The sequence below is a fragment of the Lycium barbarum genome, chromosome 8 (assembly GCF_019175385.1).
Source record: "Lycium barbarum isolate Lr01 chromosome 8, ASM1917538v2, whole genome shotgun sequence".
Lineage (NCBI taxonomy): Eukaryota > Viridiplantae > Streptophyta > Magnoliopsida > Solanales > Solanaceae > Lycium > Lycium barbarum.
In genome coordinates this window covers 5,804,036-5,824,586 of record NC_083344.1, presented here as the reverse complement: position 1 = coordinate 5,824,586, position 20,551 = coordinate 5,804,036, and the positions used below count along the sequence as shown (strand labels likewise).

The 20,551-nt window shown below is 34.7% G+C and overlaps 1 protein-coding gene and 1 non-coding gene across 2 annotated transcripts; both read left to right on the top strand.

Annotated features, from left to right (window-relative positions):
• The first annotated feature begins 2,263 nt into the window (after window positions 1-2,263).
• LOC132605804 (SMR domain-containing protein At5g58720) lies at window positions 2,264-14,876 on the top strand. Its single transcript, XM_060319046.1, has 11 exons — window positions 2,264-3,263; window positions 3,907-3,932; window positions 5,397-5,507; window positions 6,741-6,826; window positions 10,454-10,683; window positions 11,233-11,309; window positions 11,440-11,496; window positions 13,704-13,771; window positions 13,905-14,011; window positions 14,111-14,181; window positions 14,454-14,876. The coding sequence occupies exons 1-11, from the start codon at window positions 2,726-2,728 to the stop codon at window positions 14,577-14,579; spliced, it is 1,497 nt and encodes a 498-aa protein (XP_060175029.1). The 5' UTR covers window positions 2,264-2,725; the 3' UTR covers window positions 14,580-14,876.
• Window positions 14,877-20,209: 5,333 nt separating this feature from the next.
• Window positions 20,210-20,327, top strand: LOC132608598 (U5 spliceosomal RNA). The gene has a single exon (XR_009570478.1). It is a non-coding gene; the product is annotated as a U5 spliceosomal RNA (small nuclear RNA).
• The last annotated feature ends 224 nt before the right edge of the window (window positions 20,328-20,551 follow it).

The following is a 20,551-nucleotide window of genomic DNA, read 5'->3' as shown; positions in this document are numbered from 1 at the left end:
ATTCAAAAGACATATTAAGACATTAAACACACATATTTAATTTATGATTAAAAGATTAAAAAATCTCTTTTTATTCCTTAAACTTAGTAGCTAGCCAAACTAACACAAGCATTAAATTGAGAAGTTTTCGTGTGACATAATTACAAATAATACGACATGAATTGCACGAGGATAATTTTTTACGCGTCCAATTAAACATGTACTATTAAAAATTGATTACCAGAGAAAATTGAGGCTAAATCTAGTCCACGATTCTTGCCCTAGTTGTGTCCCGGTCCCACATCCCCTCTTTTTACGCGTTCATCAGATTCCATCTGTCAATAGTCAACCACACCTCCTTATATTTTGATCCAAAATTCCCTTTATCTGTTTTTCCCATTATTCCCTAATTTCATTTTTAATCTTCCTTTTTAATTCATGTTTACAAAAACCCTACATTTTATCCCGAAATTATTATCTTATCCCATCAAACAAACACCACGCAGAATAAAGCAATCTCACATTTTATCTCGAAATTATTATCCTTATTCCACCACCCAAATAACACACAACAACAACATATCCAATGAAATCTCACAGAGTGAGACCTGCGGAGGGTAGAGTGTACGCAGCAAACAAACATCTCAAAGCAGTATAAAAAATCATAACGACAACCAAACAACACGCATAATAAAATAATTTCATATTTTATCTCGAAATTATTATCCTTATCCTACCAACCAAACAACACGCAACAACAACAAAATACGAAATGAAATCTCAAATAGTGGGATTTGCGGAGGGTAGAGTGTATGTAGACATGAACTTCAAAGCAGTATAAAAAATCATGGCAATAACCAAACAACACGTAGAATAAAATAAATTCATATTTTATCCCGAAATTATTATTCTTATCTCACCAACCAAACAACACGCAACAACAACAAAAACAACAACATATCCAATAAAATCTCACACAGTGAGGTCTGCGCAGGGTAGAGTGTACGCAGCAGACAAACATCTCAAAGCAGTATAAGAAATCATAACAACAACCAAACAACATGCAAAATAAAATAATCTCATATTTTATCTCGAAATTATTATCCTTATCCCACCAACCAAACAATACGCAACAACAACATATCCAATGAAATCTCACACAATAAGGTCTGCGGAGGGTAGAGTGTACGCAATAGACAAACATCTCAAAGCAGTATAAGAAATTATAACAACAAACAAACAACACGCAGACTAAAATAATCTCACATTTTATCTCGAAATTATTATTCTTATCCACTAACCAAATAACACGCAACAACAACAACAACATATCCAATGAAAATTCACAAACTTAGTAGCCAGTCAAACTAACACACACATTAAATTGAGAAATTTTCGTGTGACATAATTACAAATAATACGACACGAATTGCACGATAATTTTTTACGCGTCCAATTAAACACTATACTATTCAAAATTGATTACCAGATAAAATTGAGGCTAAGTCTAGTCCACGATTCTTGCCCTAGTTGTGTCCCGGTCCCACATCCCCTTTTTTTACGCGTTCATCAGATTCTATCTGTCAATAGTCAACCACAACGACCTCCTTATATTTTGATCCAAAATTCCCTTTATGTGTTTTTCCCATTATTCCATAATTTCATTTTTAATCTTCCTTTTTAATTCATGTTTACAAAAACCCTATATTTTATCCCGAAATTATTATTTTATCCCACCAAACAAACAACACACAGACTAAAATAATCTCACATTTTATCTCGAAATTATTATTCTTATCCCACCAACCAAACAACACGCAACAACAACAACAACATACCCAATGAAATCTCACAAAGTGAGGTCAGCGGAGGGTAGAATGTTCGCAGACAAGCAACTCAAAGTTGTATAAGAAATCATAACAACAACCAAACAACACGCATAATAAAATAATTTCATATTTTATCCCCAAATTATTATTCTTATCCCACCGACCAAACAACACGCAGCAACAACAACAACATACTCAATGAAAATCTCACACAGTATGGAATCTGCGGATGGTAGAGTGTACGCACACAAGCAACTCAAAACAATATAAAAAATCATGGCAATAATTTATATTTTATTCCAAAATTATTAACCTTATCCACCAACCAAATGATACGTCAAAAAGTGAGGCTAAATCTAGTCAACAATTCCTACCCTAGTTGTATGTCCCGGGTCCCACAGATTCTCCATTGGTGAAAATTTAGAAACCCCAAATAATTGCAAAAACAGCCCTTCATTTCATTCTACTATCTCAAAATAGTCAACCACACTTCCATATATTTTGATCCAAAATTCCCCTTTGTTTGTTTTCCCATTATTTTGCAAATTTTTCTTCGAAGAGCTAAATCATTTGTTAATCTTCCTTTTTAATTCATGTTTACAAACCCTTTATCTCTTGATTTAGGGTTTCAGTTTCTCAGAACCTTCTCGAACATCGATCTCCTTATAGATAAGTTGAAAATTTACTTTTTTATCCTTTGATCGAAATATGTTTTTTGTTAATATTAGCTTTAGGTATAAATTTCGGTTAAAAATGCATACCGAAAAGCTCAAAATCTCATAAAATGAATGATTTATGTAGTCATAATGTATTTTTCTATGTAGTAGTGAAATTGTTGTGTGTTTTGTAGCTAATATTTGTAAGGAAATTGTTGTTGTATATGATTAGTAAGTAACTGACTAAAAATAAAATAAAAAATGAAGGATCAGAATAAGAGATCGAAAAGTTGTAATAATAAACAAGTTGAGGTTGTTGTTAACGGTTCGTTGCCAGCTGGCGATAGCGATGTAGGCGGTGTGGAGAGTAGTATTTTGAACGCGTTAACGGATGCGTTTAGTAATGTATCGGTTGAGGAAGCGAAATGTGCGTATAATGAGGCGAACGGGGACTTGAATAAGGCGATGGAGATTCTTGGAGATATAGAGGAGAGGAAGGAAGAGGATAAGATCACTAGTTGCTCGAGTTCGAGTGGAAATGTTGGTTCGAGTAACTCGGACGTGTCTTTTGGGGGTCATTCGGTGGTTCAGCGGAAAGCTAAGGCGAAGAAGTTGGTAGCTGCGACTGGATCGGTATCGATGATGATAGGGAAGGATTACGTGAGGACAACTCCGAAGAAGAGTGGTTCGAAATTCAAGGGTGGTGAAAATTTGAGCAACGATGAGGTCGAGCAGTTTTTGTGTTCTATGCTTGGAGAGGACTCTGATTTGAGCTTAGCCGTCGTCCAAGATGTTTTATGTGAGTGATACTTTTTTCAGTTGAACGTTAAAATTTTGCGAAAGAAGTAAAATGGAAAAGAAAAAAAAGAAATTGACAGAACTACGTGGTCGTTTGGTTGCTAGTTAGAGTTATGCAGGTATTAGTTATGCAGGGTTTTAATTATTCATGTATTAGTTGTTTCATTTTTTACCCTGCATAAAATAATACATAAATTGGCTCCATTACTTATACATGTTTTAGTAATGTGGGATCATAAACTGGTAAACGAACACTGTGCTTGGCACGCTGAATTTTATACATAGCAAAAGAAAAGCTTCCAAACAAGGTACTAGTTATCCTGGTTCTAATACATGAATAATTCACTTCCTAACCAGCAACCAAACGACCCCTAAGTTAACAGAGGAAGGTGCAATGCATGTCTGGGTTGTTGGTCGTGAAGATTATATGTGCTAAATCGGTTGTGATCACCATGGTTGTATCATAACTGAATTCAGTATCTTGAAGATTTTGTTGTGTGCTGTTTAAAACAACTTAGACAAAACTTGGTTGATTGTATTTTTATGTGGTCATGCTCAAAACTATAATGAAATGAAACGAAAGATAGATAAAGATGCTCTTCACTTGGTTAATGGCCTTGTAACTAGAAATTCTGTTAATGCAGGTCAATGCGGATACGAAGTTGACAAGGTAAATATTCTTTGACTTTATTCGTTTGTTATCAAATTTGTTTGCTTTATGTGGAGGCTTGATTGCACTTGTTTTCTCCTCGTTCAAATATATTGCTTACAATAACTCGAATATCATCTTGTTTCATTGTGATATTTTCTAGAGAAGGTCTGTTAATTACTGCTGTTGTCACATTATAATTGGATCCTATCAGTGGCGGATCTAGGATTTTCACTGAGGGGGTTCGAAAAATAAAAATATAGTGACTGGGATTTGAACTTGGAACCTCAAGGTGAATTTTGAACACCCTAAACCACTGAACCAACCTCTTCTCTTGTTTTTTAGGGTGTTCAAAATCCATATATGTACATATATGAACACCCTCGGTGGGGCCTAGATCCGCCTCTGGATCCTCTAGGGTAAGATTTAAATTGTATAATCATAAATATCTCTACCTGTTAGAATTTGTCGTTAGAGATTAGGTGTTTTTACTCATGGTTGCAATCATTTGATTGTCTTTGGCTTTTGTTACTTGTAATTTCAGAGGGTTTGGTTCCTTTTGTGAAATTGAAGAGTTGAATCGGATCTAATCTCGTTTAATTTAGTTTTCCCTGTTAGGTATGATTCAGTTTCCCAATTTTTAAATCAAGTTCAAGTGTTGTCTGGCTGGGATTTTAAGGTTGGTCTTTCCCACAAATGATCTTGTTGGGAAAATATATCTCTAGAGCAAACCTAGTCATTTGTATTCCACAATTAACATCACCTATTCCAATTTCAAGCGGCAACTTTTGTTGTCATAAAATAGGCTGCACTTTATTCCAGTAAATCCCGCTTTTGGTTTTCGAGGTGTAGGATAGCACAATGTGTCTAGATTTGCTCTTAGTTAGCTCAGATACTCATCTGCCTAAGACTAACATAAAATTGAGTGATGATTTTAAGTAGTTTGTCTAGTCTGATATTCTATTGTATTGGAACTCATTTCCTAATCAGTGTACTTACAATTAGTCCAGATTGTCTTACCTGGAGGGTTGATGTTGTATCTAGAACACCTAGTTCTGCGAACAGTTTCTGGCCGTGTTTAACCTATGGAAGCAAAATTTTCCTTTGAAACTGTTGTGTGCAACACTTTTTGCTTCCATTCTCTCTGTATTTCTTTCACACAGTTTAGTGGTGTTATTTTAGGATTTGAGTCTTTACTATGCTTTTGTGATTCTCTTGGTGTCGTCGTCATTTCTTGTGCCATCATATCACGTTCATCATAGTAGTTATGCGATCTTATTTTGATGCTTTGACATCTGACTTTAAACATTGGAGGAATATCAGTGGACGAATTGGTGACTGCGATTTGTTTAAACTATTGTTCTGATTCTTTTCTATATTATAATATAATTTGGCCCTGTAGTGTCTTATTGCAGTGCTAGTTGGCTGCTTTCACTTTTCCTTTAAAGGGATTCTCCTTTAATTATTCTTGTGCTTCTCTTCCAGGCTCTGAGTGTGTTGCTTGAATTATCAGCCTCCTCTAATGAGCAACCTAAGCTTAGTGACTGTAGTGCAAACTGGAAAGAAGAGGCAGTTTTTCTTCATTCAAGTGATGGTGTAGGTTAATTTTCTTTTCTTCTACAATCCATTTATGTGATTTAGCCTTTTGTAACATTATTGTTTTTGTTTGCGTTCCTGATTGATTCTCATATATACAACCAGAATTTCATATTATGCTTGCTTGACTATTTAGCTATTTAGCTTTATTCTCTTCATCTCCCCTTTGTCCTTCTCGATGACCTATTTTCTTTCTCTCTTGGTTATGAATTATGATATTGTAGTTTGCAAGTGGTATAGTTTAAATGTGCAACTACCTCCTTATCAAAAAGTAAAATGGGCAAATACCTCTGAGAAAAATGTCTGTAGTCTGTAGGAGCAAAAAATGAGGAGGCTAGATCAATGAATCGCCGAAGATACCTATGGTGGCAAAGCTGGCGCTAGTTTCTCATGAAACAGGCATTGGTGGGAACCTAGGGAAGCCAATTATTCATTTTATCTTAATAATAATTTTTTGGGGTATAAAAAGAACTGTGGCTATGTCCTGCTGCGCAGATACCAAGCTATTAATTTGAATCACCTAAATCTTGACTTTTCAACTGATTTGATGTTGTAAAACTTACATTATCAATTTGCTCCCAAGAAATGATGGTTTTACCATTGATTTGATTTTGGATGCGCAAAGAAGTGCAATGGCTTATGCTTATCAACCAAAGAAAGAAAAAAAAAAAAAAAAAAAAGAAGAAGGAAATACGCTGTCTGATGATTAACTCTTTGCTTTTAATTAGTAATTGACAACCCCCATTTGCCCTCATCTTATTGAGCTCAAATATTTCCTTAGTCTTCGGATTTGGTTGTTTCTGTTTCCAAAATCTTTTGGAAAACATTTGATAGAATGACAAGAACTAGAGGAGGTGGTCTACATAGAGTAGTTATGTCTGTTAAATAAAAAATGGTGTCAAACTAATAGAAATCTTTCAATTGCCTTTTAGATGTCTGTAATTGGGGCTGGTTCTGTCTTAAAGAGTGGTTTTAAAACCATTTGGGAACTTAGTGGCGTTCTTTTTTAGTTTCTGTTTCAAATATGCATACTTTCCTCTACTTAAATTTCTCGTTGAACTGCGCTGGATTTTTTTTTGATTGTTCAACTGCACTAGATTTGGTTTTTTGATTGTTCCACTGCACTAAATTTCAGTCTGTAAAAATCTTTTACTAAATTCAGATAATATAAATGTCTGGTTTTTAGAGGTCGGCACAGGGATGACTTGATGCTCAGTGACAATTTTCTTGCAGCTTACTGATAGGACATCTGATTCTACTTCTCATTCATCTGAAGGCGAAGTTCAAGATAATGTGTGGTTTTGGGGGCCTCCTGGCAGGTAATTTTGCAGATATTGCATCATGTTCCAAGACAATTCACCTTTTGACCTTTTTTCAGCAGTAGGGCATGTGGCTTTTCAATTACTCTCAGTTTTTTACGTTATTAGAATCCTTGATTTTAAAGTTAGACTGTTTGCAGTTGAGTAGGAATCCTGAAACAGGGTACAGGTTAAGGGCCTCTTTTTTTTTTTTTTCCAGACAACCTAGTTCCAACCTTGGAGCTCTAAGTGGATTGATTTATTGATAAATAAGAAAACTTGCTGTGATGGATGGGGGCCACACCTATACTCCTATATATCCTTTGGATTAGATGGACATCCATCCTATTATTAAAGAAAAGCTAAATGCTTTCCTCTAAGTAGTAAATACAGGACTAGCAAACTGGCTGAAGAATCAAGCTTGTAGAACACATTCTCCAACTACAATGCCTAATGCCGATTGGTGCAGGAGATGCTCCCTATAGATCATTATAAACCATAATAATATCTAACTTCATTGTCAAAAAAATAATATCTAGCTTTATGAAAGTCACACCTGCCTTTTGCTGTAGAAAAGTTGTCTCTGCTTGATAAAGCGACTACTTTATGCAACATGAAATGGTAGAAGCTTATCAGCACCTGGTGTATACACCAAAACTAATGAATGCAAGACCAATGTCTTCCATACACTCATTTATCACCTAACCATGTGTTCTCACTTTAATTTAAAACTACTATAGTTACATTGTTTGGTTTGGTGTAAACACCAAGTGTGGGTAAGTATTTAACGTATGAAACATACACCACTTTGTGCTTATATTTAGATTCTCTAGTTATCCTCCCAAAATGGATAGTTGAAGTGGGGAGTCACTATATTTAGGCATAATGTGGTTTTTGCTATTTCACATGGAAGGAAGTTATCTCGAAATACTTAGATCAGTGCAGACTTAGCTAAAGATAAGGTACAGTGGAAGAAAAAGATCCATATAGGTGATATATATACTAGTAGGGAATAGGATTTAGTCTTGGTAGAGAACTTCTATTATTATTATATTACTGATATTTTTTTTGAAACTGGTAACTAATTATTATTACTGATATTAATTTTTTATTATTATTATTATTATTATTAAAGAATGTATATATTAAACTTATTTCTCACACTTAAAGGGTTTTTTTTTTAAATTTTTTTTGGTATGAGGATGACATGAGTTGAGCTTAAATGGCAAAGTGTGAATTCATATAGCCGATCCCAGCTTTTTTGGGATTGAGGCACAGTAGTTGTTGTAGTAGTTTATGTTATCGAATGATTAGACAAAGCAATGATTAGAGTGGCTAGAATGTTAGTCTGTTTTGGTTATCAAAAAAAAAAAAAAGAATGTTACTCTATTTTTCCTATACAGATTCATTTGGCTATTTTCTGTCCTTACTGCTTTGCGGGTTTGAGATGTCGTTAATTGATGGATTCATTTATGGCTATTCATTTCCATAAAAGGTTTTTCACTTCATCCCGTTGACCTGGACTTGATAAGTTACTGAAACAAAAAGAGGAAAATTTCCGACTTCTCACTAATATGTAGGAAAAAGTTGTTTTTACCAATAAAAAAGGGCAGAGTTCCATTTGGTGGGTGGGTCTAGGGCGAACGAAAGAGATGTGTAGCTGAGGGCGGGTGAGGCATTGTGTTGTCGAACAGAAAAAAACTTGCTCTTCCATTTCTTAGTAGGAGTTCTCCTATGTTAGTAGGACATTTCGTGATGAAGAAAGAATGAGACCCTTGGAATAGAAGGGAATATATTTTTTTTTTGAAACAGGTAATATGAATAGAAGGGAATATATTATCTTACAAAAAAGATATTGAAGAACAAATGATTTTGAAACAAGTATGTGCCTGTGAGACCTCTATCTTGATGGTGGTTGTAATGATCTCCTGCGTTTGGCTAAGAAATAGGATGTCACCTTTAAGCAAGGCAAAGAAATAAAATGAGTTGTGGTAGGGTTAGTAAAATGCTCATTCCAGAGGTTTTATGCTATGTTGATCTTGGTTCTTTGGAACATTTTTATGTTTACTTGATGATGTTAGGTTCTGTATTAAGGTGGAACAATCTTGTTGCCTTTGGTTCTTCCTGTTAAGAAATGATGGACCCTGGGCTTAACTCAACGCCAAAAGTCAATTCATAAGCAGAGGCGGACCCACGTAGAGCGAATGGGTGTCACCCGACACCCCTTCGTCGGAAATTTACTAAGTATATATAAATGAATACTATGCATAATTGATATATTAACTGAAATGCCACCCCTTGACAAAGGATATCTCTTGGTGAGATGGTTTAGTGGCTAGGTTAACCTCTTCGAGGTTGGAGGATCGAACCTCAACCTAAGCATGTTTTCGGAGAATAACATCTTTTGCTTAAAATTGTGGTTAAGTAGTATTGAACCCAAGACCTCTTCTAACTCAAAACTAAACTAAACCAATGGGTCAAGGATTTGTTTATATTACATATGTGATAATTATATTTTTGATCTCTCTTCTATCAATATCGACACCGATTACTGAAAATCCTGCGTACGCCACTACAGTCATAAGGCGGAAATTGCTTAAGACCATATAAGGAGATCAAATACCTACACATCTCAATTAAACTTGACAATTAGGTCGGGCTAGTCCGGTCCTAACTTGGTCCCCTGAGGGTGAACCCTATCGGTGCCGGTTCCAGGTCGGTCCCAACCTGATCTCCGAGGGTCACCCGGTGGGTGGGTGGGTTGGAGGCTGTTCTTTTACTGAGAAAAGGGTGTTCGACCCAGTCCCCTACTTGTTAAGAAATTTAGGCGGTCTCGGCGGGCCAGCCCAATTTTTTTCCTATATATATTTTTTGTATTTTGCTTCATTACTAAAATTGACATCCACATAGGCTATGTGCAACCATTTTAATATTGAACTTTATGTTTTGCATACAAATTTATATATCAAAAGATTAAACTTTCGTACCAATTTGGGGGAAATTATGAAATGAATATGATTTTTTTTTTATTTTTTATTTTTTATAATTTGGCTCGGCCAAACCGTCTTGCGGGTAGATTGTCCATCCAGATCTTGAAAGACTACGCTAAACCCGTACCCGCCAACCAGCCCTGGGACTGTTTCGGTCTGGGTTTACCGGGCCAACCCGGCCTAGTTTGACAAGTTTAATATTGATGCCGGACTTCTAACACTCCCTGCATGCGCGACATCTAGAGCTGGATAATATAACATGTGGATCCAACATCAGGTAAACCAAAAGTTGGGATGGGTCTGGTTCTGATACCATGCGAAGAAATGAATCTTGGGCTTAAACTCAGCCCCAAAAGTTAGTTTATGAGGGACGATTTTCCAAGACTATATAACGAGACCATAAACCCATTTCTTCCACCAATGTGGGACACTTAACACCTCCTCACACCGAGAACTGGACATCTGGAGCGTGGGCAACATAAAATGGACCTAAGCCTGGACTCAATGCCAAAGCTAGCTAATGAGGCGATGATTGCCTAAGACCATAAAAGGGGCTAATTACCCCTCCCACAACCCATGTGGACTTCTAACACCTTCAATTGGACGTGAGTTCTAGAAGCCTTGTTGCTGGATCAAATTATTTTTTGCCTTGTTTCAGGAATCTGTATGCTGGAAACTCAGCACATTCGTCATCATCTACAGCAGGAAATTCTGTGGCAGAACTTCCTCAAGAAATCTTGGAATCTTTGTTTAATATGCCAACCCATAAGAGTGCTGAACACGAACCAACTACTATGAACTGGAAGAATGTAGTGAAGAAAATGACATCTTTGGGACAAAGGTTTGGATCCTGTCCTAATGATATTCCACCACCGCAGCATACTCATGGTACTGTGACAATTTCTATCTATTCGTATTTTGATTTTTTTCAGATGTACACATTGTAAATGGATTGGCGTTTTCTAAAATTTTCAAGAGATTTCAGATCTATGATCATCATGGTTCTTTAGATATAAACCTTTTCATCATGGTTCTTCAGATATAAATCTTTCTTCATTTTACATTTATCAGTTGAGATCTGATTGTCTACAGAGAATGCCTCTCTTTATGTATGAACCAGTCAGTTCTCTTTGCAAAATAGGTGTTTTATTATTATTATTTGTTTTAATTTATTTATTCTGATGGAATAGGTGCTACAGAATAGGTATCGAGTTAATGAAATTGTTGAATGGCCATTTAAAGGTGGCATTGTTCCCCTGTTGCCACCAAAAGACAGAATCTTCCCAGGCATTTTTTGTTTGTGGATATATATACCTCTTCCTTCCTCCTTTGCCCCCACCCCCACTCCCATCTCCATAGTGGGGCATATTGTAAGATTTAGATGTTTGCAGAAGTTGTGTCCCTCTCTTTACTACTTTGAATCTCTCTCTACTGCAGCTGAGGGAGCTGAGTATCAGCTGTACAGGGAAACTGCAAAGCAACACTGGGAGTCAATGAGATCCCATTTTCAGAAGGTATGCATATTTTATAAGTTCATCATGTTATAGTTCTTGCTCTTGATACATCTTCTGATATGTTCGGATACATCTTTTGATATGTTTAAGTTCTAAAATTAAGAGCTTGAAAAGTTACACTGTGCTGCAGGCTACAACAGCTTTTTCAAATGGCCAAAAAGAACATGCTGCTTATCTTGCCGATCAGGTAATGGCAATGTGGGAGTCTTGGGTGCAAAATGCCTCATAAAGTGATTATTGACTCCTTTTCTCCATTTTCAATGTTTCCTATTGCTAGTTGTACTTTCGGGCTTTCAGCGAAATTGAGTTGAGGCATTTTGTATAAAGTAATTGACTGAGGCATATTTACCATAGTTATTTCTTCTGCTGTCTCTAACATTCTAAGGCTAGACTTTCATAATGTTGATGCTTGTGCTGATTGAAAAGCTTTTGAAAGTTTTGCAATTTGTATATAATTTGGGAAAAGGGATAAAGGGATAAAGTACCCTGCTGAACTTTTCCTGAAATGTCAGGTTACACATCTATATTTTGCGGGGGTCCTATTACTGTATTACCCCCCTGGACTTTTCGGAAGTGAATTCGTTACTAGCCTGAGACGAGACAACCAGAGCTTTGGCGCACTGTACATTTCATAAAAATAATTAATTTATCCTTACCTTTTCCTTTCTTTTTCTTTCTCTGTCTTCCTTGTCATTTTGCCTTGTCTCCTATATTTTGGGGTTGGCAGAAAATTTTGCCAGGGAATCCCTCAATCTTTAACCTTTTTTCTATTCTGTTTCTCTCTCAAACAAATGATTTAGTGAATTATGAAAATTCTTCTAGTTATTAGAGAAGAAAATATACATAGCAAGCTAAGGCTGAGGGTTTGTCCAAGAAGCTTCATCTGAAATGTCAACTTTAAGCAGATAATGGAAAATCAGTTCTGGTTGCTAATGGAGAGAACCTGCTCTGGTTGCTTGGGAAGGAATGAGGAAGTCATCTCCCTTTTCAAAGAATTTGGGGTGGGGATTCAGAAAGGTGTTTTCCGTGTCAATTAGATTAGTTTTGTAGCCATGGCTGCCAGTTTAATAATTGGTGTAAAATTAACGGATATTTTGGTATTGAATCTATTGCAGATTAAAGAAATCTCAGAAGCTTTGATGTAAGACCTTTCTTATGGTGGTTAGGGGATTTTGTGGGGGGGGGGGGGGGGGGGGGGTGATAAAAATGGCTGTTGTGGTGTAAAAGATGGTTGGAAATTGATTTTGCTGTTGTGGGAGTAGGTTAATGATAGTTTGGAGAAAAAGATGACTAGCGCCGGTGGTAATGGAGTTTCTGGGAGAATGTTTTCCGGTGAAGCTTTTTGTTCTTTTTTCTTTGTTTTTCACGCGCTTGAAAGAAAGTGGAATCACTTTCTCAGCCACATCATCACTCAAGTAGGTTATAGGTTCCCATTGAAAAAGTCTATGGAGAGGAACCCCACAAAGTAGTGTAACTGACATTTTCGGTCAAGTTTTTGGAAGGGCCGGGGGTTACTTATGCCTTTTTCCTATATCCTATGCTCTTAGAAATATTTGTTTTTACACTATTTATGTGTTGAGCAAAATTTCATGTTAGATATAGTTTGTTGCTGTTAGACTGCTGCATTTGGCAAGTATTATGAAAAATCTAGTTATATTCTTATCTCTTCACATGCAACTTACATCACTTTTTTGCTCTGTGATGTAATTGCTGGGGTGATAGACTGCTCCTAAGTTCGGATAAAGATGAGTCGCCTACAAATTTCAATCAAAAGGTTACTATATCAGTTTTGTCTTCTGCTGTGCTACTTATTTTGTGCATAATTTGTTGTGACTGGAAAATCTGATGTAGTTTCTAAATCTAGTGTTTATCTCCAAGAAATAAACAAATCTACTCTGACGTTAGAATAAAAATTAATCAAGTTAACCCTTTCTAAGAAACTAGGTCACAGAAATGGGATGATGATGATAATTCAAAGTTATTATGGTTTGCATATCGAGCTTTGTTATCAACATGAATAAAGGGCATCTCCATTTCACCTTTTCTATTTCTTCTGTGTGTTTGGCGTAGGGACAGGCAATTCCCTGTACCTCTCTTGGTAAACTAACTCAAAAGTTTTGTTGCAACTGAAATACGCTCCTGAATAAGGATTACAGTAACTATTGAGCTTTTCTTTTTTTCTCCATTTTTGACAAGTAAAACTTTTATTCATTTGGCGCTATTTACAGCATCAACCACCAGCCTCCCTTTTATAAAAGTAAGGAGAAGGATGAAATTCATAAATTTCTCTACATTATAAGTTTCAAAACATGTCTTGAATAGTAGCTGTTGAATAATTTATTTATACGTAGGCTAATATATGTTTGTCTCTCTGTCATGTGGACACTGCTTCAGGGTAGGCTACATAACAGAAAGGCGCAAGAGGCTGATGAGAAGGCTAGCCGGGATATATTTGCAGCTAGGTGGATAACAGATCAACTTCTATTTATTATTTATTTTTTTATTTTTGAGACTCAGATCAACTTCTATTTTCTTTTTCTAATATCATCTCATTGCTCTATTAGATTTCCATATTAAACTGAGCTTTCGTTGCAGAAACAAGAACATAGAGAACATGATAACTATTGACTTGCATGGGCAACATGTCAAACCAGCAATGAGGCTTTTGAAACTGCACCTTCTGTTTGGAGCGTTTGTGCGCTGTAAGCATCTTGAGTAATGGGTTAAGTATGTGATATTTTGTGCCAGAATGGAGCAGATACCAGAGATTCATAATATGTGTTTACATTTGTTGTGCCCAGCTGTTAGGTTGTTCAGGGTTATCACTGGATGTGGGGCGCATGGCCTTGGGAAGTCAAAGCTGAAAAACTCGGTAAGGAACAACTAGTTCTCGCCTATTCCTTTCTAAGGGGAATTTTCATAAATAACACTAGTTATGCCCCTAATAACAAATTATGGCGATATTAATCATATTATTGTGTTTTCAGAGCATAGCAATAAGTATTTTTCAAAACATATCATACATACACACGTAAACTAGCGTGCACGCGTACATACACTTGTCCTCTTACTTGAATATTTATACAAACCTTTTGTATGATTATCACGGTACCATTACTGTAAAGTACCTGTTGCTATGTGCAGGTAATTGAACTTTTGAAGAAAGAACGTATTGAATGGACTGAGGAGAATAGAGGAATGTTGCTCATCAAGCTCGATGGACGAATGAATTTTAGCTTTCTAGATGTCGATGACGATGATGATAACTGACCTTCCCTAAATATGGTCGTTAGTAGTAGTTAGGCGCCGCGGAGTTTAGCATTAACAGTGGGCCTAAATTGTAATTAACATCAATATATTATCTCTTTGGTAGGTGGTGTACCTACGTTATGGTATTTTACGACATTTACATTTTCTTTCGTTAGTGTGAGAATTGTAAAGTAGATCTTAGCTCTAGAGTATAGCTGAGGTCAAAGTATCAGTGTAGAATGCACATTGTAGTAACTGTAATACTAACTTGTTTGGGAAATCTTATGCTTTTTGTCATGAAAATTTGTACCTTGAAAATTTGCAGTTGGGTATCTCTACCCGTCTAATTTGGGTGTTTGACTATGAGTTTTTAGAGTATTACTTTTGGCCAATTGCAGCCTTCGAAACTTGGGGATGATGGACTTGTCTCTCTACTCTTCTCCACTTGACTATTGGACTTGGTTCGTTTGGTGCTTGTAACGAAAGACACAAGTTCCTCAACTTTTGGTATTATTTATCAAATTGTGACCCCATTTATAAACCCATATTTGTCTATGCCATGTCACGGGGGTGTCTAGAGAACATGTTCGCGCTTTGCGCAGTTACGAAGATTTCATATAACATTAACCATAAAAATGATACGAAGATTTCATATAACATTAACCATAAAAATTCTTATTACAACAAACAACTACTACAAAAGTATACTTAAATTTTCGCACATAATGACATCTAACAGCCAACCAATTAAAAAAAATTTGCATCCTCAAAACGTATGAACATAGCCTGTATCATGATTTTTTTTTTATTTGGCGACAACTACATAGTTCTATCAGAAAAGTTGGAGATGCTCAAATGCCAAGAATTGTTAAAAGATCTTCCACCTCCACCCCTCCCTCTCCCTCCCCCCCCCCCCCCCCCCCCCCCAACCCCCCGCCAAAAAAAATAATCAAGTAATTTAATTTAGAAATGACGATGTAAATCAAAGAACAACTGAAATTTCTTTTATTTATCCTCACTCCTACTAGTCGAACATCTGTCATCCAATACCTTTTTAGTTGTACCGTAGATACTCTCAAAATGATTAAATATTTTCTATGCCAACATAATTTGCAAGCATTGTGCAATAACAAAAATCCTAATTTACCATCAAACTAAATAAGCTATGCCAACAATTTAACTTTAGAGCAATATGATATAAAAATCAATGCTATAGACTACTTTTTACCTAAGACCATAAAATTCAAGATTAACTTTCACTGAAACAAAAAAAAAGAGAAAGGAAGAATGGTGAAAAGAAATGGTAAAACCTGCATGCCAGTGCAATAAAAAAAAAAAATCCTAACTTACCATCAAATGATCTATGTCAGCAATTTTACTTTAGAGCAATATGGTAAACAATCGATGCTATATGCTACTTTTTACCATGATTCCATCCGGCAATTGTTAGACCTAAGACCATAAAAACTCAAAATTAACTTCCACTTTAGTAAAAAGGAGAAAGGAAGAAGAATGAAAAATTGGTAAAAACTTACTGCAATTGATGGCAAATGGCATGAGTCTGAAGAACACTGATTTGTTGGGCATATGAGAATGTTATTTATGGAGTATTAGTAAGTGGAAATGAATACTTAATGAGAATTGAATGGGTTTAATAATATTTCGTAAATGAGTATAAAGGGGATGTATGTTACATTTGGGAGAGTAATTAGTGAGAACTAAATGAGGTTAATAATATTAATGATAAGGCTATCTTTATTCATTTCTTCAAAATGTTACGGCCCAAAAATAAGAAAAAAAGCATAAAATCTTGAATAAAGACAAATAGAAGTTTGTACTTGGTAAATGGTAACCAAAAGATTCTAGGAAGTTAGTAGTATCTTTAGAAATTACTTTCAGAATTTAACGTAGTTTAAAGAGAATTAAACTAGTAACCAAAAGATTGTAGGAATTATTAATACGTTTTATTTAAACAAAAAATGAAGGGAAAAGGGCAAACAAATGATAAAAATGATTTACTACAAGCTAAGGAATATGAAAGATTTGTGTAATCTATATATAATATAAAGCTAGGCATAGACAAGGTGATGTGGCACCTCTCTATGACCATCATTCCTATTTATCTTTTATCTCCTTTTTTTGACCTTTTTAAATATTTTTCCCTCATTTTTTTTAATTAAAGAAATAACTATAATCTACCCTATTTAATGAGATGCATTAATTCTGCCATACTAATTCATCATGGTAATTAGTTATTGTTGTGTACGATTGGTTTTCTTCAACAGATGGTATGATCGTTAACCCAACCCTTTTCCTATACCACGTTCCTTTCTCCATTCAATTTCATTACTACCTCATTACTTCTATGTATAATGATCCGTTTCAATTCCCAATTATTTTCAATATAAAAGAGTTGCTTTGCCTGCTTGGGTGCATTGCCATTACCTTATGCATTACTGATCAATATGGAGTTTCCTTCTCTTTATTTATCCTAATTATAAATCTTAATTTGCCCTTTGATTTCCTTTTTAACAGTACTTTGACTCCTATTTTTAGGTATGATTCTACGTCTTTTTAAATTTCCTTAGTTTTGCATCTATAAATTCACTCAATTATTATTTTTCCTCTCCATTTTTCAAAAATATTTATAGAATTAAGAAAATCAATCATGGAAAAGAAATTTCATGATTTTGCAAAAGAATGACAAATTCTGCAAAAGAGATTCGAGGGGGACAACCGGAAGTTAGTGTGGAGAAGAAAATAAGTGTTCTATTAATATTTTTTTCCATATTTTTGTGTGGAGTCTTCACAGATATTTGTATCTCTGGTACCTTTTTTTTTTTTTTTTTGCATTCAATTGATTCGAAATTGTTGTAAATTTCATTCTTTTTCTGAATTTTATTTTCTTGTGCTTGTGGCAAGGACTTTTAGAAGATGAAAGTGAATGGGAAAAATGGTTGAATATATTTTCTTGAAGGATGGCAGATATAAGAAGATCAAGGGAATATTTAAGGAGAATGGAGGAGTGATATATATTGAAGGTTGTTGTAATATTATCACTTATTTAAAGAGATTTTTTATTCATTGTTATATGTTCATTTCAATTGGATTATCAAGTGCTTATCAAACAAAAGTGTAGGTCATTTTTTTTTTGTTTTTTTTTTGTGCTTATTTTTCTTTTGATGCTCCTTTTCTGTGTATTTTGTTCATTTTCAATTATTTATGCATATTATTATTGTAATATGCTTTTTTTTACTTATTGAAAAATCCTTTAAGCTTAACGTAGGGATTAAAGTCAATGTTTCTTATATCCTTATTTAACTTATCAACAATAGAAAATTATATATTTTTCTTTTTAAATTTTTCCAGTAAACCAATTTATTTTGAAACAAATAAAATTTACTTATTTGAAACTACAACAAAAAAAAAAAAAGGAAAAAATGAAACCAGAGATTATCTGAGAAATTAAAATGTTATATTTATAACAAAAGATGGAGTTTAAAAAATTATGCAAAAGATTGACTTCAAAGGAAACAATGTTTTTGTATTTTCTCAAAATACAATAAAATATCGATGGTATACATTTATAACTAAGGGTCTCAATTATTTTGTTAAACATTTGAATACTCCAAAACTACATAAATTTGACAAAATTTTAGGTTTATTTATTTATTGAATTCTCTTTGTATTTAGTTGTTCAAAAAGAAAAGATTCATTTCATAATTTAATAAAATTTTAATAACCGCGCGAAGCGCAGACCAATTTACTAGTGGAGTAATAACTGAGGCTTTTTAAGTTTTATTGCAAACAGATTCAGTTTGCTCATTCGTGGGTTGATTTGTTGGGTTTTATTGCAAAGGATATTAATGAGTGCTACATTTATTGTATGAGAATATTTAAGTAGTAGAAATGTAAAAAAATGCAAAAAAAAGGAGAAAAATTGTCAAAAAAGGAGAAAAAAGAAAAATGCAAATGCTGGTCATAGAGAAATACTACATCATCTTATCTATGTCTCGTTTTATATTATATATAGATATAGGTATAAATATAGATATAGATATAGATAAATTTGCAATTTAAAATTCTCTGAAAATGAAATGAGGTGAGAGACACAGACAACAAAGTAACAAAAGTGAAGCACCGGATAAAACATAAATGATTAAGTGAATAAATCAGTCACTTCTTCTAGTAAAAAAGGCACTCTTCTAGGACTACAGATATTACACATTATCACAACTCACCTTCAAATAGGTAGTAGCAAAACAAAGGGCACTTTAACTGTTTCCATACACAATAATATATAGGACACCACTATTTCAGTTTTCTCGCATGGAAGGCAACACCAAATTGTCCAGCAAATTCCCATTTCGATCAAAAGGACTTTCTTTTGTATGTGATAGAATCCAAAACAAATTGCTCATTCAAATACATCTCAGAGCAAAACTAATAAAGGGGTGTTGCAATGGTCAAGGTTTATAGATTAGTGGTATCGATGAAAGTATTTCACACAATAAGTATCGTGAGTTTACATTTTAGTGAAATCGGTGAGAGTCTTTTACACTAAGTGTCGTGAGTTTATATTTTAGTGCTATTGATGAGAATCTTTAGCACAATAGGTGTTGTGAGTCTACAGTTTAGTGGTGTTTGTGAGAATCTCACACAATTGGTGTTGTGAGTTTATAGTTTAGTGGTATGAAGGAAAGTCTTTCACACAATAGGTATTGTGAGTTAACATTTTAGTGGTATCAGTGAGAGTCTTTCACACAATAGGTGTTCTGAGTTTACAGTATAGTGGTATCTATGAGAGTCTATTTCATACAATAGGTTTGTGAGTTCATAGTTTAGTGGTATTAGTGAGAGTGGTGTTTTAAGTTTACAGTTTAGTGGTATTTAGTGAGAGTGGTGTTTTAAGTTTACAGTTTAGTGGTATCGGTGAAAATCTTTCACACAATAAATAATGTAAGTTTATAGTTGGTGGTATCGATTAGAGTCTTTGATCACACAATAGGTATTGTGAGTTTATAGTTTAGTGGTATCAGGAAGAGCCTTTCACGCAATAGAATTGCGAGTTTAAAGTTTCATGAAATTGGTGAGAATCTTTCATTTAATTGGTGTTGGGAGTTCAATTCTCACTAGCCTCTTCTCATTTCCTTTTTCGACCCCTTGTGTAAAAAGAAAAGAAGATATCAAGTTAAATGAACTCAATAGTTTTTCTTATAGTCTTTGCCATATCCCTTCAAAAGGAATTCAGAGTTGTTGATCTGATACAGTTCCTCAACTTTCTAATCAAGTAATTTTATTCTTCTTGCATACAAAGCAGAATTAAGACAAGAAATCCTACAGGCAAAGATATTAGAACACTTTTAGAGTTTAAAACTATTTTTTTATCTATATAATCTCATATATCTTCCCACCAAAAATTCTAATTTCTTGCATTTTATTATCTCCCATGTAGAACCTTTCTTCTATTTCCTCCCCCATATCATAAGTGAAGGAAATCATGAAGTGAAAAAGAAGCAAAGCCATATTACTTGATGCCTTAAAAAAAGTCGAGGAAAAGGAATGAGAAACTCCCACATCGAAACAAAGAGAAAGCAGGAACTTGATGTTACATATAAATTGGTTAACTAACGCTTTGGCACAACTCACGCAGCCACGCAGTGAGCACAAAGCGAACTATTCTTTCGCCTTTTACTAAAGAATACCGTGTGCGCGCTGCAAATAGTGGCATACGCCTATTTTTGGAGGGGTTACTCTTTATTGGGTACCCCTGCAATTCTAGTTCCAATGTTTTGTTGTGATTTAGGGATATAAGTGCATGATTTTTATTGGAAGGCTTTTATTCTGTGTATGTAAAATGTCTCTGATCATAGGAATTTTTTTTATGTTCTCAGTACATCATGTGTGAAGGCTAGGAAGTATGTGAAATAATAATGGACCTACTATGTAAGAATTTCTATTATTTTGGGGGCAAGTTTTATTCTATAGGTCGA

Bases quoted from the DNA above. Each gene is read 5' to 3' on its own strand.
- LOC132605804 (XM_060319046.1), top strand. From the start codon at position 2,726: ATGAAGGATCAGAATAAGAGATCGAAAAGTTGTAATAATAAACAAGTT. The intron at 14,012-14,110 runs GTAAGCATCTTG...TGTTGTGCCCAG, and splicing joins GTTTGGAGCGTTTGTGCGCT to CTGTTAGGTTGTTCAGGGTT. The intron at 14,182-14,453 runs GTAAGGAACAAC...TGCTATGTGCAG, and splicing joins AGTCAAAGCTGAAAAACTCG to GTAATTGAACTTTTGAAGAA.